The sequence below is a fragment of the Mustela putorius genome, unplaced genomic scaffold, assembly GCF_011764305.1.
Source record: "Mustela putorius furo isolate JIRA1106 unplaced genomic scaffold, ASM1176430v1.1 tig00000551_pilon_pilon_pilon, whole genome shotgun sequence".
Taxonomy (NCBI): Eukaryota; Metazoa; Chordata; class Mammalia; order Carnivora; family Mustelidae; genus Mustela; species Mustela putorius.
In genome coordinates this window covers 1198327-1223356 of record NW_025421412.1, presented here as the reverse complement: position 1 = coordinate 1223356, position 25030 = coordinate 1198327, and the positions used below count along the sequence as shown (strand labels likewise).

The window sequence follows — 25030 nt, the reverse complement described above, 5'->3', positions numbered from 1 at the left end:
GGGAGGCCCCTCAGAGAGCACCTCCAAAACCCACACAAATCATTCCCACTTATGTGACGGCTCCTCAGCTCAAATGGCGTTTTAGTCCCAAATTAGCATTTTCCAGAGTGGTTTCTACGGAGGACTAAAGGGGAAGTGCTTTAAAGAAAATAAAAACAGGCTCCGAGGTCAAAAACCCTTGGGCGCCTAGGTGGCTCAGTGGGTTAAGCCGCTGCCTTCCGCTCGGGTCATGATCTCGGGGTCCTGGGATCGAGTCCCGCATCGGGCTCTCTGCTCAGCAGGAGCCTGCTTCCTCCTCTCTCTCTGCCTGCCTCTCTGCCTACTTGTGATTTCTCTCTGTCAAATAAATAAATAAAATCTTTAAAAAAAAAAAAAAACCCTTGGGAGACAGAAGCGACCCCTGCTCTTCCGAAGTCCATATCATGCCGCTGTGCCGTCACGGAAGAGCCCCTCAGCCCCTGCCCCGAGGGGGCCCGCGCTGCTGAAGACTCAGTGCTGGTTCTGTGCCCGGCCACCACGCCCGCTGGCCCCTGTCCTGTCTGGCAGATGTGCCCTAAGAAAAGCCCAAGACGGGTCACTTCGGGGTCGGGGAGTGTGCAAACCGCCCCCCACCCCTCAAAAGAAGTTAATGGTGGTCGCTGCTTTGCTCTCTTGGCTTTGGACTGGCTGGAGTCCGCACAGGTGCACCGGCTTGCGGCAGGCAGGGGAAACCCGTGTGCAACACCCCGTCCCTTCTGGGAAACGGTCCCATAGAGATACATGCATCCAATTTCCAATCTTACAGATTTCTAAACTAAGACTAAGCTGGTATCCCGCGAAGTTCTAGCCTTTACCACAGGTTCGTCTCTGCAGAGCCAGACTCCTAACCGCCCCTTCGGTCGGAAAGGGACCCGGGCGGGAATCGCCAACAGCTGACGGCAGGTGCCCCCCACCCTCTGCTCCGCCCCAAGGCTGCACGCGGGGCATTTCCCAGGTCTCATCCCCGGCACAGTTCACGCCTGGACGCGCCTCCCCACCCGCAAACCTGACAGGCGACCTCGGTGTCTGCAGAGCATTCATTCCAGGAAGAACGGATACGTCGGAAAGATAACTGCTTTTAATTCTTTAAGTTTCACTTATGCAACATCATAAAGGCAGATTTATGTGACTTGATATGACGTTTTTACAAAAAACAGTTTCCCCCACATCTGGTCAGTAGTATATAAATATTTACAATGAAAAAATAGGCAAGGAGAAAGGAAATCTTCATTATTCAAGTCCGTCTCTTCCCAATGCTTATCAGAATCTGAAAATAAAATAGTTGGTTAACTTTCTAGTCATCCGTATCCACATCCCACCTCGGCGACAGACGGGGAAATGGAGGCTCGCGGCGTCCGGTTCACGCCCCCCACTAAACCAGGTCTACACTAGTTTAGAAGTTATCTGAAGGAGTAAATTAAATATAAAAATGTAAACTTTGAAAGAAGATAGACTTGGAAAGAAGGATAAGCGTTCTTACAGAGGTTAATATTTTACACACTACAAACCAAAATAAAATGCTCTATATATTTTCTTAGTAGGGACATTCTGTTTCAATTTAATTAGATTATGTAACAAAAACTCCCTCTAAAGAGGAGGTTAAAAAAATAGCAATGACATCACCGTCTTAACTGATGAACATCCATTCGCTCTAATTTTCTCTAAAAGCAACTGTGAGTTTTTAGAAAGTGACAAATATAAATTATATCGCGAAGAGCTTCAGAAGCCTCAACCAAGTGCGGTGTCTCTCTACTATGACGACTTCAAAAAATAAACCTGAATAGTGCAAACCAGCCTCGTAGCTGGTGAGGTTACAAGTATATTCGCCTCGGCTGTAGGAAAACAGGATTTGACTCTACAGACGCCATCGAAAATACTGAAGGACACGTGGGCAGGAAAGCGGACATGCCAGTGGCCTTGAGGGTCTGAATGTGTCGGTCTCGGAATGCAGTGCCCAGCGCGTGCGGCTCCCTGTGAGGACAGGGAAGGGTTCACGTGTGGGAGCCGCGCCGCCCTCGGGAACCCAGAGACACCCGGAGTCTCGGCTCTCGGGCTTCATAGTGCTCGTTGAAGTCCAGCCTGAAGCTAAGAAACCGAAGGCTTTCATCGGAGCTGGTCGTCAGCAACACCAGAAACTGCTGCACGATGCCCTGAGGAGAAAGAGAAGAGCCGTTTCAGGGGGGCCTCCACAGCACATGCCGCCGCAGCCTCGTCTGGGCTGGTTTCTCCCTCCAGACCGACGGACTCGCATAAACACGCCCCGCGGCAGGTGTCCCAAAGGGAAGACGGCTGCCCCAGGAACCCAGGCTCATCCAGCCACCGGCAGCCGCGTCCACAGACGCGAATGCACGATCCGTACGTTTTACCTAAAAGAAAGTCCTTTTTGCCCTAAGTTCTATAAAAACAAGCAAAACAGCAAAGCTGCTGACGTTAAAAAAAAAGAAGAAAAAAAAAAGGCCTGTTCTTTTTTTCAACGTAAAACCAGGGCTACGCTTTTCATCCTTCCTTTGAGCTGAAGAGCACCGGGTCCCAGGGCCCTGCCGGAAGCAAAAGCGAGAACAAGAGAAGCGATGCCCCTCTAACCCGTAACCACAGGGTCCCCGTTCCTTGCGGATGTGGGCTGAGTCACTGTCCCGAAGACCAGGCAGAGTGTGGCTAAGCCACCTCCTCCTCAGGGGGCTTGTAGAGACGCGGGGACATGACAGCAGTTCCCTCCAGCTTGCACACGACAAACACCGGCTGCTTCTCTGCAGGGCCGAGGCACATCTGGGCACAAACCCCATCGCTGCCGGGCTCCTGAGTCACAGCCAGGGGGTGTGTGGCTGTCCAAAGTAGGGGGAAGCTTGTCTCCCTGCCTGCACACCTGGAAAAGGTCCCGTCTGCAGAGACGCTGCCACTGAAACACCACGACCCACGAGTCCTTCCAAACCCTAACGGCACCTCAGTCCCTCTCCGAGCTCCGGGGACACGGGTACGTGGCACTAGAGAACTCGCACCTGAGTGAGCACAGAGTGGGGTGCCATGGACACCCCCTTTGTCCTTCCGGGAAACTGACGGCTTCGGGACAGGCCCTAAGGAATGTGAGTGCTGAGCGTACAGGCAGTGGCTTCCTGTCAGGTGAAGATGCGTGATGCTCGCTACGAGAAACTGGGGGGGACGCGTCTGTGCTCAGGCCACGGCCTCTGCGTGGGACTGCCCGGGAGCCATGCGTGGCGGCAGCTGCTGATCCCAGGCTGTTCCAGCCACGGAGAAGTCAGAGAACAGAGAAGGACTTCATTTCTATTAAGGAAAAGATAGCTCAATGGCCATGACTGAGAAAGATAAAGACCGTAATTTGAGTAAAACTGGGATTATACAGATTAAGATTACTTTTCAAAAATGTATTAAGTTGCAGGGTGCATGGGGGGCTCAGTCGTTAAGCCTCTGCCTTCGGCTCGGGTTCTGATCTCAGGGTCCTGGGATCGAGCCCCGCATCGGGCTCCCTGCTCAGCGGGGAGTCTGCTGCCCCGTCTCCCTCTGCCCCTCCCCAGCACTCGTGTGCTCTCTGTCTCTCTCTCTCAAATAAATAAATTGAATCTTTAAAACAAATGTGTTGGGGCACCTGGGTGGCTCAGTGGGTTAAGCCTCTGCCTTCAGCTCGGGTCATGATCTCAGGGTCCTGGGATCGAGCCCTGCATCGGGCTCTCTGCTTGGGCTTTCGGCAGGGAGCTGCTTCCCCCTCTCTCTCTGCCTGCCTCCTCTGCCTACTTCTGATCTCTGTCAAATACATAAATAAAATCTTCTAAAAAAAAAAAAAGCTTATAAAACAAAAGTGTCAAGTCTCTCAGGAGAATGTGTAACCACCCCCACCTCCGTCCGAAGTGAGCACAGGGACACACATTCTGGGCTGCAGATCACCCCTGCGGACGCACTACCACCTTCGCCAAAAGCGTGGAACTCACCGTCGCGCTCCCGCTCTAAGAAACGGGGACCCAGGTGGTGTCTACGACAGGGGGTCTGGCAGCTCTTCCGTTACTGAAACACCCGTCCGGTGCTTCTGCCCTGAACAGAATCCCGTCGTTGCCACCACTCAGGAAGCATTTTGACAAAGGTGCTGTGGTAGCTAACGCCAGAGGAAGGGCACCCGCGACAGGGAGCGCGCCCGCCCACGCGCTGTGACGCTGCAGACGGCCGCGGCAAGCGTGAGCACCCAGGAAGCAAACCGTATGCCGTGGAACAGGGACGCGGCTTCGTTCTAAATCCCGACCCACGTGGAGACATCAGTGCCCAGAAACGTCATTTCTAAAGGTTTCAAGGTCGATGCTTGTCTAATTAGTTACCAACAACCGAACATAAAAATTCTTCGTAAGACCTTCTCACCTGTATGTCCATCACCAAATCACGCCGGAAACAGAATCAGACCAAACCCACAACACAGAAACCCAGAGTAGCGTGCGCTCTACCTGCTGCTCCCCCAGCCTCCGGGGTCATGGGCCATGTTAAACCCCCGCCGCCTCGCACGCTCGGCGACCCCGCAGCCGCTCCCGCACACCTGCGCGCCCTCCGGCCTCACCCCGGGCTCCCACGGGGCCCTGCGGCCGCACGGCTCTGCCCGGCCCTGCAGGGCTGCCCCCCACCGCGGACACCACCAGACCCGGCCCGGGACAGCCCAGGATCCCTGGGAAGGTCACCGCCGAGCCCGAGCCCCGCTGTGGGTGGGGGCTGCGCGGACAGGACTCCTTTCTTCGTCCTGAGAGCGAGGCTGAGCGGGAGAAAAACGGCGTGAGGCGGGCTCCGTGCTGTCGCCGACACGCACCTGGTAGAAGTGGGTCAAAATCCGCAGCTGCGAGCACATCTTCGGGATCGATTCTCGGAATTCCTGAACCCTCTTGTTCTCCTCCTCCTCCTCCGCTGCGGTCACTCCCCACCGGCCCTGAAAGATTGGAAGGACCAGACGACATTACAATCTGGGCACAAGAAGCTGCCGGGGTAGGACTGGGCTGGAGGGAGGGAGCGCGCGGGGAGGCGGCCGCCGTCCACGCCCTCCGGGCCGCTCCGCCCTCTCCCGAGAGTCTGCCGGCGCCGAACTGTGCTCTCGCGCACTCTTTCCGGTTAGTAAGACCCCAGAGATCCTCCGTATCGACACGCAGGAGCACAGAGAACCCCGGCCTGGAGTACCACACTGCACAACACGGAACACTTTCCATCCTTCGTCGCAAGCTAACCAGGCTTTCGTTAGTGAAAGCGACGCCTGTGTCTCCCCCTCATCGCCGACGGTTTCCAACACACCTGCCGCGTGAAAGCGGAACCAGACGGTTCCACGAACCGGAACCCCTTCACCCTTGACTTCGGTGGGAAAGCTCTTGCCACTTCTCCAGGCACGGCTGATCTTCCTGTACTGGAGAGACGTCTACTTTGATTTTTAGGATGGTTCTTAACGAATGCGGAGTCTAAATGCCTTCTCGGCCTATACAGGAATCAGCACGGGATTCTTGTCTTTTTATCAGCAGAGTTATCTCGTCGTTGACACAAGGATAAAACTTTTACTTCTTTTACAGCTATTCCTTCTGGCACCCTCTGGAAGCTGAAGCCTTTCATCCTTCATGTGCAGATTCACAGCCCACCTCACGGTGCTCGCGCGTGTGCAAGGCAGGGTCGAGATGGCCGCCTAACACCACTTGCCACTGCTCCATTCCCCGCTGTTCTCAGCCGAGAACGAATGATCCAGAATGTGAAGGGCTCTTTCTGGATGTTACTCTGCTCCGGACTGTCCTTGCTTGAGCTCACTGTTCTCACTGCTCTAATTTTGGAAATCTTGAGGGTGTATGTACACTCCACCACAAATGCATACCATCTCGTCTATGCTTGTCCAAAATCCGCCCCCTTCGAGCCGCGCCCTGGTATCTGCACATAGATTTCAGAATCACCATTTTCTACCCCTCCCCCCAAAACTTACACCCTCAAAAAAACCCGAAACTGTTGGGGATTAGAATTGGGACTGCACTGAATCTGAGTTCCTGTGAACACAGTCTACGCTTCTGCCTCCCGAGGGGCCCTCTGGAACCCCTGCGATGCGGCGTGAGGGGCCGGGAGCACGCGTTTCGGGCTCTGTGTGCCACGTGATCTACGCCGCTACTCAGCGCTCCCTCACAGCACACGCGCCGCCACAGACCGCGTGGAAATCACGAGCACGGCTACTCCCGTCACACCCCACCTCCGGGGAGACACGGGAGGCCAGGCCCGGCCCAAGGACCGTCGGCCGCCAAGTCTGTTTCACAGTTTCCTTAACTGCGGCCTTACCCATACTTCGGTAGACGTTAATGCTCTTTTAAAGGCATATTTTAAAATTTTATTTTGTTTGTGGCTGATAAAAATAAAAGTGATTTCTGCATAATGACCTTCTTTTAAGCCACCTTGATAAAGTCACTTATTCTATTAATTCACCTAAAGATTATCTTAGATTTTCTATGTCCACAACCATGACTTTTGCCCCCACATCCCCAAAAAGAAAAAGAACGAAACTGCTCGCTCGTGTGTGTGCACCTGCATTTCCTTGTCTCAGCTGCTAGCACGGGCGGGCCTCCACGGCCACGGCCACGGCCACCGCTGTGCTGAACGGGGAGACACGGGCCTGGGTCTCGTCCCAGGACAGCACCATTAGCATGAGGTTTTGACTTGGGCCTTTTAAAGAAACCTTCCAGCAGACTCTCCTCAGTGTCCAACGAGCTCATCCATCGAGAGACTGCATGATTTTCTCCGGTGGTTTGTAAACGTGGGGACTTACAACATTTTCATCAGAACGATACATGAACTCTGCAATTATGGAATGAGCCAAAGCGTATCTGTAATGTCCCATCCTTTGATACACCCCAACTCGGTGACATGGTCTTTGGGCTGCAAGACACAGACGGTGCAGAGCAGGAAGCAGCAAAGATCTGTGTCATAGATTTGACTGCAGAACCAGGTAAGTACTTCACAAGATTAAATTCAATTTTGTTTTATGAGTTAAAAGCAAAACTAAAACCATTTGCCTACTGAGCAGGGGCGTACCGTCCAGGGAGTCATAACCACGTCAAGTGCGCTAGACCCCGGATTCCGAGGTGCACAACTGTGCGCCCCACTGCCAGCCTGCTGGGGTCTGCCCGTGGGGACAGCTGTGCGCACGTCCGTGTGCCCTGGGGGAGGGGTTGTCAGACAGCAAGTGGTCACCTGCTAACATTCAAAACCAGGATTTCCAGTGTAGAAGATAAGGAAAATGAAGTCCGTTTAAGCCTAAACTTGAATTGGAAACATCATTATGAACCTAAGAGGAAAGAGAAAAGGAAGCAGAGAACCATGGGGACACCTTCAACAGCCCAAGGTCTCGGATTCCACAAGGTCACTGACAGCAGCCACAATGCGAAGCTTTGGCTGCCATGTGTCCGTGTGTGTCCGCCGGCCAGGTGGTGCAGAGCCAGGGCTGGTCTGCAGAGCCACCAGCGCCCGTGGACGGCAGCAGCCACAGGCTTACTCACGGGATGCCGGGGCACGCTGCCGTCAGGTCACACAGGGTGACAGCGAGGGTGACCGCCACGCCTCAACAGTCACAGCCTCTCAGGACTCCAAACGCAGGCAGGCACACCATCTCCAGGACCATTTCAGCAGGGAAACTACCTGTGCTCGTGAGGACGCTGGCGACAAGCTCGTTATTGAAACGGAGAAGCCCCTGGTGGAAAAGCCGTACCTCGACCTCCCGCTGCTTCCTCTTCTCTTCGAACTGCAGTCGTCTCTGCAGCTCCCCCAGCGCTGCTCTGTATATGGTGTCCTGCGCGTTCTGGAGCTCGATGATCTGGTCAAACACGGCTCTGAGCTGGTTTAAAAGTGCCTGAGGACAGGAGATGGAGAGAGACTATAAACAAGCTGTCAGATCGCGTTCTCCCAGTGCTCTCTGCGGCCCAGCGCTGCGCACTGAACACCCTGCCAGCGGCCCCCCAAACCGCAGCGCGGCCCCAGACCGCGGCGCCGTCAGCGTCAGAAAGGACGTCCGCTGCATTCACTGGCGCCACACACACCAAGACCAGCCACGGAGGATATGAAAAAGGGGATCCATAATATGATAAAGGACACATTCAGCACCAAGTTTAAAATCCAGCGTCCAGCAGGTACGTGAGGACGGTGTGACACTGAAACACATCACTGACACCGGCCACCCGCGCTGTGCAGCGCCCCTCCCGGGCAGCTACCGTATGTCAGTCTTGCTTCCCCCGGTGCGGCACGGAAGAGGGCGAGAGAAAGGGCCCTGGAGCAGAGCTCACTGCGGTGAGTCAGCGCACATCCAGGCACAACACCAGACGCGCACCAGCTGGAATGGCAAAATCCAAGACAGTTATGAGCCGGCGGGGCTGGGGTCCCACGATGCGCAGCAAACACGCAGAGACGTCCGGGGACGGACGAGGGCGCCCCACAGCCAACTGCAGGCTCGGCTCCACCCTCTGCCGGCTGCGACTTAAAAACCCACTAACAATTTGAGGAGAAAAGATAATTTCGAAATCATAGGAGAAAAAGTCACGTGTTAAAGCGTAGCAGCCACTCACGACTGACACAAACATCCAGGCGCGCCCGGACGACAAGGCCCCTCCTTGATCTAAGTCCTACGAGATCTCCCGGCAAACGCCAGAGCAAGCGGTGAAAGGGTGAACGTCCCTTTAATGTCGGGCATGAGCCAGGGGCCCTACCGTGCTGCCGGGGGACCCCGCTAGCACCCCGAGGCAAGGAAAGGCAGGAAACAGACCCCCCGGAAAGAAACAAAACAGGCTTTCCTTGTAAAAACAGGATCTAGAAACAGATCTAGAAACCCCTGGGATGAAAAATATTGGATAAAAAAAATCAAAGTCATGAAATGAGTAACATTCCCCCAAACCAGCCACATGCCACAACTACGGTGCTAAGCACCTAAAAAAGACCTGCACGAGGTTATGGCAGAACGAGGACACGACCTTGCCGAGAGGCGTAGAGCGCCGGGGAAACGGGAGGGCTCTGTGCTCACGGACGGGGGCAGCGCGGAAGCCGGGGCGGCGAGAACAGGCAGCACGGCTCGCAGCGGGGGGACGGCACTACGGCCAGTGAGGACACGTGCAACACCCCCCGCAGCCCCGTCCGGGGGACGCGCTCCACCGGGCCCAAACATGTCCCCTTGAAGGGTTGGCCACACACGGCCACAAACGTCAGTAACTTGCAGCCGCTGAGGCTGGGGTGGGGCGGCCCAGGACTCAGGAGAACACCGGGCTCGCCGCAAGGCTGCTGCTTCTTTTGAAGGGCCTGACCCGACAAGCAAAAGGCAAAACCAAAGACGGGGGTGCTCGAATATTTTGGTTTTTAATGAAGCCTTATTTCTTCCAATGTGCTTGTTTATCGTAATCCAGGAGGAATGAGCATTTCTGGAGGAGTCGGCTCATCCACAAGCTGACTGCCTGGGCTCTGTCCGCCGTGGCTCGGGCGGGAGGACTGGAACGCGCGTTCGGGGCAGGAGCGGCGGACGGCGGGACGCGGCCTCCATGGCAAGGCACAGGCGGGACTCCCACCCGTGCGCGCCGCACCTGCCCGCTGCCGCCGCCGCACGCCTGTCACGCAGCCTTGTGCTCCCAGGAAGGGAGACCCCAAACATACTTCGCTTCTGTCCAGAACGGCGGTCTGAGGGGTGGCTTCGGGAGTGATGATCCAGCCCTCAGTGCCGTGACACCCTCCGCGCTCACGGGGACTCGGGGCGCCCCAGGACGCCCCGCACGTAAGCATCCACGACCACCAGACAACAGTGCCACAGGTGAATATGCTTCTCCCTGGATTCTGTTCCCAGCACTGGAAATCTTCCAGAGGCAAGAGGTGCGGCTGTTCCGTCCAGAACGGTCACACGCGCACGTGGCGGAACGCCGGCGTGGCCAGCCGCTGACACCCCTCACGGCCCACACGCAGGCCCACGTCGGTGCGGCCATGATCCTCGCACATGGCCTGGTCCCCCGAAAAGCTTAGACTCTAACGACACTCATCTCTGTAAAACGCGACCCGTGGCTCCGAAGCTTCTAGGAACAGAGGTAGCGACTGCTTCCACGTCCCTCACTACAATGACAGGCTTCTGTGAATCACAGCATTTACCTCTCACAGCTGTCACACCTCTTCCCACGTGACAGCGCTGTGCCGTCCCTCTGTTCTCTGTGAGCGCCTCCAGCGCGGGCGCCACCCGCCGGACGGCTCACCGAGACTGCGGCTCAGCGGACACAGACGAGGCTCGCTCCCTGCGGCCAAGCTCAAAGGCCGTGGGGACGCATTTCTTGAATTATTAGTTACATCCAAAGTGTTTCAAATTACTTGTGTGCCACTGTTTCCATACATTTCTGAAAGCTTTCTACATTGAAGCACCTTTGAGCAACTGTTTTGCACAGATGAGCGACAGGTGCGGCAGTAAAATCGAGCAACGGAGACAGCGCTTCCCAGCCGCGGCTGCAGAGACAGCGCGTTTCCCTCCAGGAGGGCGCAGGGAGAAGCAAAGGCAGCCCTCCGCGAGCTGGAAATCTCTGTGAAGTCACACATTTCATCTCTAAAATGCACACAAAATTTTGGCTCTTACATCACAGTATCTTCGTTTCAACAGAAAACAATGTGCTCGCTGCTTCCCCAGACATGGGAATGAAGTCAGAACTCACGAGGCTCGGCCGCACGAAGCAGCAACATCCGGAACAGGGGTCTACGGGGTAGCGACGCTAGAGCCCAAGCTGGGACCGAGGACCCTACAGTTTTTTAGACAAACAGCCGATCCTGTGACCCGTGCAGCCAGACACACCCTTAACGGAGGCAAACACAGAGAAGACCCTGGTCCCTGGAGAAGACAGCAAAGGGACAGTCCGGAGCGCTCTGTGCGTGCTCACGCCGTCTGCCTCCTGAACTCACAGACGGGCGCTGTGTGCTGTGGCCTCGCACCGGCCGCCAGGCTCGCTCCATGCACGACACGACACCAGCCAGGGGGTCGTCTCTGTCCTCTGAGCCCCACAGATAACACCACTGTCACACTGAGCGAACGGACAGATGCGGTTACCTGCTCCGCCCTCCTAGACCCACTTCAGAGCATGTTCTGGCTCTAATTCCGCTCGGAAACAGCCCACCCAGAATGTCAAGCGATTACTAAAACAGCGCTAGTTACTACTAACGTGGGCTTTGGGCGATTTCTAAGATGTCCCGGGGGACAGGAGCCCAAGAGGAGAAGACTCTCACTGCTCCCGCTTCCCAGCAGTCCCCAGGGCTTACTCTGGAGTCGGCGTCCAGCAGACAGCGGGAGATGATGGTGTCCAGGAAGCCCTCGTGCGCCGCAATGATGTGGTCCAAGTCTTGGGCCTGCTGCACTTTTTTCCAGAGCTCATCCCAGGAACATTCCAGCACCTAGGAGACACAACCGCGACACTCAGGGATAAGGTGTGTCTTCCCCGTCCTGCACCCCCGACAACGTACGCCACACAAAGACACGACGTGTTTCAACTGGCCGGAGGGGCGCGCCGGGTACCTCGAACGTGATGTAGTACTGCATCTGGTGGATGAAATGGACCATCTCGGACGCCAGAATGTGGCAGTGGTGCAGCACCCCGGAGAACTCTGCAAGCAGGCCGAAGAGCCGTGTCAGACGCCGCAGGCACACGTCAGCCGCCACAGGCTGCCCCCCAGCCCTGCATGGCTGTGCGCGCCCTCTCGAAACCACCGCCTCCAGCCTCCATGGTCAGCGCCTCCGCACAGGGAGCGGTCCTTCCATGGCCGGTCTCGGGCCCTCTGAGCTACGCAAGGGCTTAGCTGTCTCGTCAGATGTGCTACTTCACATAACGGAAGGACCCGATAAGGGACGGCATAAAATACAGTAACTGAAAGGCTCAGAGGTCACCACAGATAGCCATTCTCTGTTCATACTTTTAATTTTTTGATCAAAGACTCTGCCAGAGTGCAAGGGGACGACACCATGCCGAGGAGGGCTCACGCAGATGGGCCCACCAAAGGGACGGTCACAGGCACATTTCAGTGTGGGTCAGACTGGGCATATGTTTGTTTCCAGCCCAAATGCCTTTAACTAGCTCCGCGGGCAAATGACTGCCGCATGCATTTCTCCGAGAGCCGCCCTCGGCCCCCTAAGTGTGACGAGGAAGTGAAACAAGCACGGGACAGAGAGAGCTGCGGGACAGAGACTTGAAAAACGTCTGCAGTGCCCCGTGGGGCCCCTGCTGGCTGGGCCGGCGTTGGGCCGTCGCAGCTGCAGCAGGCTACCTCAGGGGACGAGCGTGCGCTCCAAACCCCCCGACGTCCCCACCGTCGGGAACCCCGGTGTCCCTGGGCGGCGTCAATACTCCCAGGAAGGACAGTCATCTGCGCGCCCAGAACGAAGGGTGCGTGCGCTCTTCCTGTGGGCACTGCCCGAGCGGCCGACGGGGCTCCCTGACACCCAAGCCCACTCACCCAAACTGCTTTCGGCATAAAAGAGCATCACAAAATGCTATTTTACGTGGAAGTCGCCTGCGCCATGGCATCAGGAAGCTTCTAAAAGCAAACGAGTGCCACGTACAACACCACTTGGGGCTTCACCCCAGAGCCGGAGCGGCAGGGACAGCGCCACCTCTCCCCGGAAGGCCGGGCAATGGCACCTGGAGAGGCCGCGTGTACTTACCAGCACACGCAGTGGCCTGTACAAGCCACACCCGTGAGGACCCCGGGTCCTACAGAAACCCAACGCCCCGCCGCTGGGCTGGCTTCAGGGCAGACTGCCGCACACAAACCAGAACAGTCAGGGCGGGCGTGAGGTCCATCTGCAACTCCGTGCTGCCCTCTACGGGCTGCTGCGAGAACGTCGCAGCCGACGGAGACCCCGCAGGCTCCGGGGAGACCGGACGGCGCTGCACCTCACGGGGAGGCACCCGCGCGTCTGGAGATGCACCTTCAACAGCGCCGGCTTTGTTAAAAGTTGTAAAAAGCTTGTGTTTTTTTTGTTTTTTGTTTTTGTTTTAAGTACCCTAAAGCAGTTTCTTCACAATTCAAGCTGTATGTGTAACTGAGGCTACAATACTTAAAACCGACTCGACCGAGTCACCCGTCTGATTTACTTCTCAAGGTGAAGGGCTGGAAGAAGTTGCCAAGAAGCAGGATTTCTTGGACCCCCGTATGCGGAACCGCTCGTCACCACGAGGGCCCCGCAAACGCCACCCGCTGTCCTCTGCACAACCAGGCAGCCAGCAGGGATGCCAGCGAGGCGCCTCCCACCCCCACCCCAGGCCACACTGGTCAGAGCCCTACACAGACCCAGCATCCAAGACCCCAGGAAGTGAGCGCTGCGGCCACGACCCTGCCCCCAGATGAGGGAACCGGGGCAGAAGACAAGGAAATGGGCTCCTGGCCACAGCATGGTGCTGGCGGACGGCGGGCCTGCCTAGGCAGTGCCACTCAGCGTCTGCGCTGACCACGAACCAGACGGTTCACAGTCCGGCACAGGGAACTCCTTATAAAGGTCTAATCACCGAGGAGCCTCCTCCATATATGCAAACTTGATACACACAGGGAGATACTTTAAAGAGAAAAATGTCTACTCATTTTTTAAGTTATCATTTCTGCAATCCAGAACACTGTCCATCGTACGATGAACATTATTATTATATTAATCAAGAAAGAAAAACAGCTGCCAATTACACAGGCAGAACGCGGCAGCATCCCCGTGGCCGTGAGTCCCCTACAAGGGCCTGACCACCCCTCCCACCGCCACCATGCTCACTTTTATTCCGAATAGGACCGGAAAAGAGATCATTGTCATAGCACTTCTCTGGAGGGGCCTCCGTTCACTCCCCTGCCCGCCGCCCCGCACACAGAGGAGGAGAAAGAACACAAGCTCAGTGAACCGTGTTTGTCTACTTCATTCTGTTAGCCGTCGGGTGAAATACAAATTTAGCTGCCACTAACTGCGATACTTTTTAGATTAACCGAATCCAACAACAAAAACAACAAAACTCCATACCACTGGAACCCAAATCTTTAAGTGATTTTTCTAACAACCTTTTCTGTCTAGCTGAAAGACAGATCTACAGAAACGGGCATCAGCATCGTGGTAGACAGCGATCAGAAACTCCTGTACCAAACACATCATTTTCCAGTAAAACTACTTATTCCAAAAAAGTTATTTTGACAAACATTACTGCAATGATACCTGGGTACTAATGACACCGTGCGTGGGCACGCCAGCTATCCACCCCGTACAGGAGGGAAGAACTCCAGAAGTGGTTTCCAGAAGCACTTTATATGATCGCTCTGTTTTTGCTTCAGACTTACGCTTGGCAGATGTTTCTCAATTTTCTGTATTAACAAGACCTAACGAAGTAGCTGATTGATTTCAGCTCATTAAGTAGCCTGGACACTAACAACTTCGAAATACTCCTTATAAGTGGAAGAATGAACATCACACCCCAACAGAAACAGGAGCAAGAAACCAGTTTCCTGAAAAATAAGACACAAATGACAAAAGAAAGCATTTACACTCAACATTTAAAATGCATTAAAAACATTAAAACATAGGGACAATCTGCTTGAAGGCAGCACCCAGCTTTCAGCTTCCGCTGATCAATAGCAACACAGCCACCTGCCAGGCAGAGGGCTGGGCCCGGGGGGCCGCGCCCTGAACCAGCACCTCGTCCCTGAAGTCATCTGTCCCCGAAGTCATCTGTCCCCGAAGTCATCTGACGACGCACACTTGGAGCTGAAATCCCAGCACCAGCTTCACAAACATAAAGTAAAATGAGAATCCCTCCCCGCCGGCCCAGCTGTCCCATCCCTAACCATCTAGGAACCATTCAGATGCAAACAGATGGATCCTTACAAAAAACGCTTACCCGGTTAGCTACATTCACGGGAAAAAAGAAAACCCACGCAACCGAAGAGACAGGACAGGACGGTACAAACACCCAGGCAGGAGCCAACACTCTGCTGCTGCAGATTCCAGGGGAGGTCTCAGCGACAAGGAAAGGGTCCGTGACAGAAGCTACCACAGAGCTCTCCCTGGCGGCACAATGTTCCACTGGCGTGATTAACGCCACGCGGGGCCAAGTCCACTTCTCCCACACGCAGAAAACCGATCAGACGTCTGTGACCCTCGCGTCGAAAGCAGAGCTTGCCGAGTCCTCAGTGCAAGAGTGAGGTCCCGCAGACCCGGGTGAGGGGACGGTGAGATCAGACGCGGGTCACTGCCAGCTAACAGCAGGACCTGCTACGGAGCCCGGGCTGCCCAGACGCCTCCTGCGAAGGCACAGCAGCACGGGGACAGAGCGGATGCACTGCTGGAGCCCGTCCGCATTTAGGCAGGAAGGGGACACAGGCACCACTCACGCCGCAGCACCGACGCCCTCCAGGGAGACTGCAAGGCCAGCCACAATGGCCACCCAGCAGACACAGCAAGTGACCCTGAGCATAACGTGGCAAAGGGGGACAGTCGCAGGGCCAGGAGACCGCAAGGCCCTCTGAGCGACAGATGCCCCTCCTAACCTTCCCACACAGAGCAGCCCCTCCGCCAGGAAGCCCACATGCACTAGAGACACTCAAAGGCAGTAGCTCCTCGCCACGAGCATTATGGTAGTTAAAAAAAAACGTTCCCTCTCACTTTCTTTACAGCCGTGTCAGAGGGTCCTTATTACCAGTTTTCTAAGAAGTGAGTCCAGAGGAAGCCAGGCCGGGAGCCTAAGGGCATCCTGATCCCCAGGAAAAGACCAGCTGTGAACACAGAAGGCGTGGGACGGCCAACACAAACTGCCGGTCGGGTCGACACACCGGCCCCCCTGGCTTCTGGGGTGTCATTATTCTGGAACTCTGGGAGCTGCTCAAGGATCAGCCTTGACCTAGTACACGTGGAGGGATCGCACCTGCCTGTTGTCCAACAATGGCTCCTTTCTCAGTAATCACTTTCCCCAAAGGATTAAGAATCTATCACTGCTGTTTCTCTTGAAAGACACACTGCTGAAACACCTTCTCAAAGGTTTTAGACAGATAATTGAACGTATTCAGTACTTACACCGTAAAATAAGCCTGGCTACCTGACATGAGAATGTTCCTAACAGCTTGTAATTATAAAACAGTATGACCAAATGCTTCCGTGTCCTGGTTTACGAACCAAAACAAACATTCAGGCAATTTCCAAACAGACTAATCAACACACTAAGTGAATTTTAAATGAACCATTCATTCATTAAACAGCTTTCTCTCCTTAAAAATCAATTAATAAATCCCTACGTGAACACTAGAGTGCAAACGCACGGAGCTCTTAGAGAGACCTCGTGGTCTGGAACAACCTAACGGGACGCAGTTTTCTTCCCGATCTGCACGGAAACCCAGGTCCGCGGTGTTACAGCCTTCCCACAGACAGCACGCCCGCAAGCACGCAGGCGCCACTTCTCAGCCAGGGGACGGCACTGGCTGTCCCTGCGGGTGCGGCGGCCGCCCGGGGCGGGCTTACCGGGCATGTTTCTCAGGAGCTTGGCGTTGCACATGTGGCCCTTCCGAATGTCGGTCAGGATGTACTCCATCCGCTTGGCCCTCCACAGGAAGTTAAACACCCGCAGGTAGTGGCTCATACACTCGCGCGTAAACACCTGGAAAGAAGAGCACGACACAGGCGGGTAGTCCTCTGCGATGGGAGAGCCTCCCAGGACAGCGCTCGAGCTTTCTTCATCTTTTTTTTTAACGCAAAAAAAGCCAAGGAACACACAATCAAGTCTCACAAATGCTAAGTAGCACGTGAGCAACTAACACGTCCTAGGAAGTCCCGTGACACTGAACCGCAGCGATCGGGGACACGCTGAGCAGCGCGTCACTCTCACATCGATGCCACAAACTGAGCAACAGAGGCCTGGGCTTACGCGGCTGGTGACCGGTATGTTGAGACCTTTACACCCAGCCTAACCCTTAGTCGAACACGCAGACTCTTACTCTGGCTCCGGCTCCAGCTCTGCAGCAGCTTCCCGGGCCCAACCTCCCGAGGGAGATGTGAGGGGGATGAATCTGGGGGAGGCAGGGCCGGGAAGGACCCCCAGGCCGGGAAGGGGCTGCGGGTGGTCTTCCAGGAGGTCCAGCTTGCTCTTGAAGCCACTTCACCGCAACTGGCCCGCTGGGTCCCACCCTGGGAAGATGCGCCCTGGGGGCAGGGGTGGGGGGAGGCCTTCCTTCCACACTCACCTCCCCCCATGGGGGCCGGTTAAATACGCATGACCCACAAAGAATCTTCTACAGTCGGTCTGTCCATGCAAACGCGGCTCCGACACTACTGTGTATGTGTGCACACAGATGGGGCGTGTGTTCGCCCTTTCCTGGATGCCTCTTGTGTGTCCCCAGCGCTCCCCCCGGCAGCACAAACCGGAAACAGGCCATCTAAGCGGGACCTCTGCCACCAGCAGTGCTGGGTTGGGGGCGTTCCCCCACATCACCCTCTTGCAGCCCCTATGCCCCAGCAAACCCACACTCTCCTCCAGCCCAGACCCCGCCTGCCCCTCAAGGACGAAGGCCACACGCCCTTCCTGGCCCCTTCTCGAGACAGGACACTTCTCACTGACCCCTGCAATCGGAGCACTTCGCCCTACACTGCTGGACTGGCTTCCCACCGGGAGTGTTCTCGGCACTGCCCACATGTAGTCCTTATAAGGACTGCCTGCCTGTCTCCTGCAGCGCCTTCTGTGCCAGCATTCGGCAGGTGCGCGTCTAAAGGGGAGTGGTTAGGGACTGCTTTGCAGGACTCTGAAATCAGCCCTGAAGGGAGGGGCACCATCTATTCTGCGGTGCTGCCCGCACCACCGCTCACGCCATCACAGAGGTAACGGTGATGGCATCAAACAACTTTACTACTGCATTAAAGAAATGTGGGGGCGCCTGGGGGGCTCAGTGCATTAAAGCCTCTGCCTTCGGCTCAGGTCATGATCTCCGGGTCCTGGGATTGAGCCCCGCATCGGGCTCTCTGCTCAGCAGGGAGCCTGTTTCCCTTCCTCTCTCTCTCTGCCTGCCTCTCTGCCTGCTTGTGAAATAAATAAATAAATAAATAAAATCTTAAAAAAAAAAAAAGATTTTAAAAAATAAAAATCGAAATGTGCCATAGAGACGCCATCTGGAGGCTCCTGTAAGCGCCGGCTCCAGAGCACACACCACGGGACCCGCTTCACAAACACCCAGTCTCATCACGATCCTTTAAACTCGGCAGCTGTTCCAGGGAGAACAGTCGGTCTCCACTGCATGGACACTGGGGAACACCCTTCACCTTTAGTTTGACTGCACACCTGGGCTTTCAGTTCACTGTCTGTGTAGAATAAAGTTCAGAAAAATATTAAATAAGCTTCTGACACCTTACCTCAATGCCCCGGAGATCCATGACCAACCCATGGATTCTATCCTACTCCGCACCCGAGCGAGATCAGAGATAACCCCTCCCCGTCCTTCACAGAGTTAGCAAGAAGCTACGATCACACTGAGCTACAGCAGGTAAAATTAGGTGACTAATGTAGGAGACGTTCTCATCGTAATTAAATGCTCTACAAAAATGCTAATCTCAGTTAATGAGAACGTAAAAGGAATAGAGATAATACAATAAATTTAACATGGAAAAAGCAGACAATCCATTTTCTTCCAAAATTTGACTTTAAAAAGTGTACCTTTCAGTAAAATATTCCAAGTAGTGGAAAATATAACAAGCCAAGACACAGTTAACCCAGGACGGGAACAGCGAAGGCAGGAGGTGCAAGACGTCCCGCCCCGCAATGTCCCCGGCACACCCTGCTGATGCGTCCCAAGGCCCTGCTCCCCCTCTCCAAGGAGCCTCCCAGGCGTGCCCTCCCCACGCTGGCGCTGGCATGGAAGTCAACACCTGTTAGCCACAGCTAGAGAGCCATTCCAAATGTGTTCTTTAAACAAATCTGAGATACAAACTTCTTGACTGTTTTGACTAGAGCTTTCAAAAACCTAGACTTTAAAAAACAGACCGCATAAGCGAGTGTTCGCACAAGCTGTGCCGCACCTAACTATGCACCCTCCGTGAAGCCTGCGGTTACGCCCGGAACCCAACAGCTGTGTCTGTGGGCCGCGCTCAATTCACCACGACTCGAGGCACTCGTCCTTCGAAATAAGATACGGTGTCTTTACTGCGGCGTCTTTCACACAAGAAACAGTACATAAACGTACTCACAAACTAGGCAATATGAAAGTTTCTGACTTCAATGATAACGCACAGAACAGACTTTTTTAAGTAGGCCCCATGCCTAGCGGGGAGCCTAATGGAGAGCTGGGCCTCGGGACCCGGAGAGCACAACCCGAGTGGGACACTAACAGACTGAGCCAGCCAGGAGCCCTAGAACAGAGCATTTTAAGGAATAAGAATTTAAAACCATTTAGGATGGAAGTCAAAGGAATTTGACTAAGACAAAAAAATTAAACCTGACAGCAGTTACGCGTTTACGATACAGAGGCTTCAACCTAGTAACGTTTCAACCCTGGGGAGGCGCGTGAGCAACCGGTGCTCCCGGCCCGCGGCAGCCGCGCCAGCACCCCGCAGGGCGCACCCGGAGCGCCGGGACAGGACAGCCCTGGGGGAGCCCGGCGGGGCTGGCACTCACTCCTGGAGAAATTTTAAAGCCAAATTATACTACTTCTTAGTGGAGTATTTTCCCCGGTAAGTAAAAGAAACGCTGGTCCTCCTCCGACACTTCCGCTGTGGAAGGACTGGAGTGGGTGCAGAGAAGCGTCCCGGGGAAGGAGGCTTCGCTTGGGTCCGAATAGAAGCGCGAGCGCTGAGGGGCCCGGCTCGCCGCGGACACACGCTGATGGTCGGTCTCCCCACGCCCCGCGACAGCGCTTCTGTTAAGTGCGGCAAACGCACTCCATACAACGGTACCACGATTTCCTGTTGGTTTAAGCGACGTTTTATCCCAGAGTACAACCGGGACTCCCCTGAAACACCTACTGGCCTCTGAATGACTCGCTACCGTCCACGAGCAGCGGAGCATCACCGGCGATGCACTTACTAAGTCCTCGCTAAAACCTAAGATGCTAAAAATGGTATTTTTAAGAATTCTTAAAATTACAGATCATTTCAGCGCTCACTAATGACCAGCTAAAAGACACACACGAGTCTCGCTTGTTTTCACTCAGTGAGTCTATCCCAGAGGTCAGTGCCGACTTTCTCTAGAAGCTCCCGGAGAGGACAGCTGGTCGCAAACAAGCGATGGCCAGCAGTGGGAGGGGCTATGGCCGCTGTCCCGTCACTCAGCACAGTCTTACCGTTGCGATGGGCCCATCGACATGGTAGTCCAGGCTGAACACGTCCCATCCGGTGTCACCTGGCGAGACCTGAGGACAAACACAAACGTTGCAGGCTTTCCCGCCAGCACTCCACCTACTGCCAGGGGACAGGTCCGGGCATCAGAGAAACGACAGTAAAATCAAGCCCAATTTTTTGCAAAAGGCCCCGCAGTCGAGTGTCAGCAACATGAGAACTGCACCCTTCTGTGCACTCCTGAGCCTTCAGTACTGGAACCCCAGCCACCCAGGAGACACTCCGCAGACACCGCGCAACGAAGGGCGTGGTTCTGCAGAAGCACCATAAGATCCGTTTAGAATTACTCACCACACTCTGGTGACAGAATCTCACTGCCTTCTATGTCCCAAATCCTTTAAAAGTCCACATTTTAAAAACCCAGTAGTCCCTGCTAGTGGTCCTTCATCAGAGCCAACAGAGTATGATGCTTCTCAGACTCATTCCCTAAAGACAAGGCATCCTCGGGCAAACTGAAATTCAACACACCGAGGTCCGCTGTGTTACTACTTTGCTCCTAAGCGTCATCATCACGTCTCATTCCTGTGGCTCCTGCCACGTTACCAGAGACAGGAGTTACTCCACCACGAGGGGACAGGCGTCCTGGGAGCACTGCAGGCTCTGGGCCCGTCCCGCTCGCCCGTCTGAGCACAGGCCAAGCAGGCAGCACCCCCCGCCCACAGGCTAGACCACCAGCCCTAGAGCAGGGCACTCCCTGCCACGCAGGCCTGAAGCCACGGTACCTCGAGCAGCCTCACGTCCAGCCTCTTGAGGATCTCGGGGCTGTCAAACTGGGCGTTGGTGGCTCTGACGGCTGTTTCAAGAATTCCAGTCAAGTTGTGTTGATACAAAGTTGTAGCTGGACGGACAAGTTCCGGTCTAACAGATTTTTTAAAAATAAAAGAAAATGTTACTTGAATCCTTAATGAGCTTCATAAAAACTCAAAATCAATAAAAGAGTTCAAAATTATAAAAACTAAAAAGACAAAAGAAACCACTACAACATGGGAACAAAAGTTTCACAGAATTAGGGACACCTGGAGTCAGTCGGCTAAGCTCCTGCCTTCAGCTCGGGTCATGATCTCAGGGTCCTGGGATCGAGTCCCGCATCGGGCTCTCTACTCAGCGGGAAGCCTGCTTCCCCCTCTCTCTCTCTGCTGCCTCTCTGCCTACTTGTGACCTCTGTCAAATAAAGAAACAAAATCTTTAAAAAAAAAAAAAAGAAACAGTATGTTTTTTGGACTCATTTCAAACAAGAGCCAACTGTGACCCCGCTGCATGCCCTGTGGACACTGGACAGTTGGCGCCACAGCACGCCCCAGGCCCGCGGGCTCCTCCGTGAACGAGGCACAGAATGAGCACAAAGAAAGGGACTTCAGCGTGACAGTCTCTTCGATGGCACCTCACCAGTACGCTCTACAAGAATTCAGCAAGTCTCCCTGTGACGCCCTCTGCTCTTCCCGACCGCGCCCCTGCTGGCGGGCCGAGACGCTTACTTGAGAAGGTCCATCAGGTGTCGTATGAAGTCGCCCTGTCCAAGCAGCAGGTACCGCCTCACGGCCTGCATGTGGTCCAGCAGGCTGTACCTCTTGTTCAGGACATCCAACAGGTACTTGCTGGTCTCAAAGTAGGCCGCGTCGATTTTCCCCCGAAACGCATTCTCCAAGTCTGTGAACAAATCTGTAGCTATAAAGAACGAGAGGAGAAGTACACAGACGTACGTGATTTGTATTTCAATAAACATAAAACGAAAGGCCCCCACCTACAGAAGCCATTGCCAAAACCCCCAAATGGCCTTGAGGGCAGACCCGGCAGGATGTGTGCCCAGGAAGGCGAGCGAGCCCGCAGCCCCAGGCCGTGACCTGGGAAGGGGCCCTCATAGCAGGCTGGCGCGTGCGGACCTCCGGGGCAAGTCAGGGTAACAAACCCGAAACTGCCCCCACCTCAGCAGTGAGCCATGCGGTGCAGGGCAGGCACGACCCAAGGGTCCACACGTGCCCACGGGATGCCCTGGGAAGTGGTCACGGGACGGCCCGTGTGAGGACGGGCCATGCGAACGGCGAGCCTGGCTATCGGGGCAGGGTCGCCACGGCAGCCGCGTCGGCAGATTTCTGGGGGGACGCGGAGTAAGAGCAGACTGTCACCAGCAAGGAGACCTAACTCTCAGCAGTAGCATAACAAACAAACGTTTCCAGTTTTACTCTGAGCAGAAACGGCACAGGGAGAAGACACATGTGCGGAGCGGCTTGCTCGGGGTCAGACAAGACGAAAGGCCTCAGCAGCGCACGGTCTTCCGCTCGAGCCGCTCCCAAGCCTCAGGAGCCTTCGGGACTGTTTTCTGTTTGCTGCTCAGAGTAACAGTCCAGTAAGAAAGACCTGCTTTGATCACTGCTGTTCAGACCACACGTCACTGTGGGGTGGCGTCCAATGACACAGTAACGTGTAGACACGACTCGTGAGCGGAATCGCGGCCACGTTTTAAGGGGTGGTGGGGAGTGGGCTGTGTACTTCTGCTCGTCTGTATCGTTTAAAAATGTCAACGTTACCCCAGAAATGCTTTCAGGGTTAGGGTTAGGGCTGGAGGGGACAGCGGCACAGCAGCATCCCTGCGGCCCAGTGGCACCCAATCCCCTGCGGCCTCCGCACATGAGCACAGCCCCACGCCCCGTGCCCAGCCAGCCGTCTTCTCTAGGCACTAGAGCACTCGACACCTGTCCGTACCATTCTCCTGGCTCTTCCTCCCTGTTCTACCTCTCAAACACGGTATCTCCGGAATGTCTGTACTCGGACCACAGCTCTCTCTGTTCTAAGAACTAAACCAGGGTCCACGAGTCGCTGAACCGTGTGCTAAATGCACTGAGGGCGGGAGAAGACGCGTCTGACCCCAACAGCCGGAGTACCCGCGACACCACGGAGCCCTGTCCCAAGCAGCATGGTGACACGGGCACCTCCCAGAGCCCAGCAGCTGTGGCCTCCGTCTGGATTCCCGGCACAGCGCTTCCAGCACACTCCGGAGACCTCCTCCTGCGAGTCCTCTCAGACACGGAAACCAAACTGGGCCGAGAGGCACGTAAAGAGATGCTTGCCACTGCTCACCCTCGGGGAAACACAAATCAGACCAGAGAGGCACCACCTCACCCCTGCCAGAATGGCCAGAAGCCGAAACACACCCATAGGCACTGGCGAGGCTGCGGACGAAGGGGAGCCCACGGGCACAGCCGGCAGAAGCGCAAGCCAGAGCAGCCACTGTGGCAAGTGCACGGAGGGTCAAGACATGGCAAGGACAGCGGCCATAAGCTCCTGGACATCCGCAACCAGGCATCCACCCAAAAAGGTGGAAACGCTAATCTGCAAAGACACGCACACCCCACTTCAGGGCAGCGTCCCCTCAACACGAGATCCGGAAGCAGCCCAAGTGTCCCTGACAGACGTGCGGTCACAGCAAACGCGGGGTCTGCACACAACGGAACGGGACGCAGCCTTACAAGGAGGCAATCCCGCTGTGGCCACACGGACGGACCCCCAGAACGCGGCGCCAAGAGAAGTGAGGCGGCTCAGAAACACTGTATGCAGCCTGCAGCCGTCCGACCCAGGAGCCGCGAGCCGAGTGGAGGCTGCAGGGCTGCGGGCAGGCGGGACGGTCACAGGGCACAGTCCTGGTGATGCCAGGCGAGAAAGGTCTGGGGTCTAGCCCACACCCAGGGCCTACAGCCAGCCCTGCAGGGTCGTACACTTGCAGCACTTCCCGCCTGTTACTGCTGGTGATCGTGATTTCCCCTGCACGTTTCTCTCACAGCCATCACCACGAACAAGAACTCGTACCGTCTTGCCTACACCTGCCACGCTGTCCCATGCACAGTGGGAGGGAGCCCGTGAGCAGGAAACGCAGCTTCGGCCAGAGAGCGGTACGCGCCCGCCACCGTGGACTCACAGGGCCGAGGGGCAGCGATGGGGAAAGCGGAGGACAGCTGCGAAGGGAGCCAGACGCCGCTCAGAGCAGGTGGCCATGCCACGCGGCACCCGCGGCACTCGGAACGCGAGACACGTGTAAGCCCTGCCGAGCCCTGACTAAGCCTCCAGGTCGGCTGCGGCCACCATCAGCAGCAGCTGCCCTTCCTTATCCCGGCAAAGCACTGCTACAGCAGCTAAAGAAAACGGGAATATAAATTACTACGGGGGGTTAGTTAAACACCCAGACCTCATCTAAAACTTATTGTTTGACCCCACATAAAAAAATGGAATTGAGGGGCACCTGGGGGGCTCAGTGGGTAAAGCCGCTGCCTTCAGCTCAGGTCATGACTCAGGGTCCTGGGATCGAGCCCCACATCAGGCTCTCTGCTCAGCGGGGAGCCTGCTTCCCCCGCACCCGTGCCTGCCTCTCTGCCTGCTTGAGATGTCTCTCTGTCAAATAAATACATAAAATCTTTAAAAAGGGGGGGGGGGATTGGAAATTTGCATAGTGGTATTTCATACACATCACACTACGTACGAAGGTATTTTGGACAACAATTCAGAGCATCCGTCCGTCCCCCTGGAAGAAGGCGGCTCTGGGCAGTACATACACACACAGCCCCTCCACCGCCCACGCCCGCGTACCATCCTGGGGGGAGTCTGCACACTTGGTCACTGCTATCATCTTGGCGGTGGGCGTCTGGTCATGACAGACCTGGTGCAGGAAATTTATTGACTTTCCTATCAAAAGGACCTAAAACG

The 25030-nt window shown here is 55.4% G+C and overlaps 1 protein-coding gene across 3 annotated transcripts in view; it reads right to left on the bottom strand.

Annotated features, from left to right (window-relative positions):
• Positions 1–1074: 1074 nt before the first annotated feature.
• TUBGCP3 (tubulin gamma complex associated protein 3) overlaps positions 1075–25030 on the bottom strand; it is a 65622-nt gene continuing 41666 nt past the window's right edge. For 2 of the 3 annotated variants that reach the window (XM_045081285.1, XM_045081283.1), the window contains exons 13-22: positions 24914–25022; positions 21814–22003; positions 21061–21196; positions 20284–20352; positions 16484–16619; positions 11525–11613; positions 11272–11403; positions 7721–7861; positions 4814–4930; positions 1075–2168 (exon numbers count right to left, since the gene is read on the bottom strand). In XM_045081285.1, the coding sequence (XP_044937220.1) occupies positions 2010–2168; positions 4814–4930; positions 7721–7861; positions 11272–11403; positions 11525–11613; positions 16484–16619; positions 20284–20352; positions 21061–21196; positions 21814–22003; positions 24914–25022 (1278 nt within the window). In that variant the 3' untranslated portion in view covers positions 1075–2009. The remainder of the gene's footprint in view (positions 2169–4813; positions 4931–7720; positions 7862–11271; positions 11404–11524; positions 11614–16483; positions 16620–20283; positions 20353–21060; positions 21197–21813; positions 22004–24913; positions 25023–25030) is intronic. The other variant, XM_045081284.1, reaches the window with a different exon arrangement.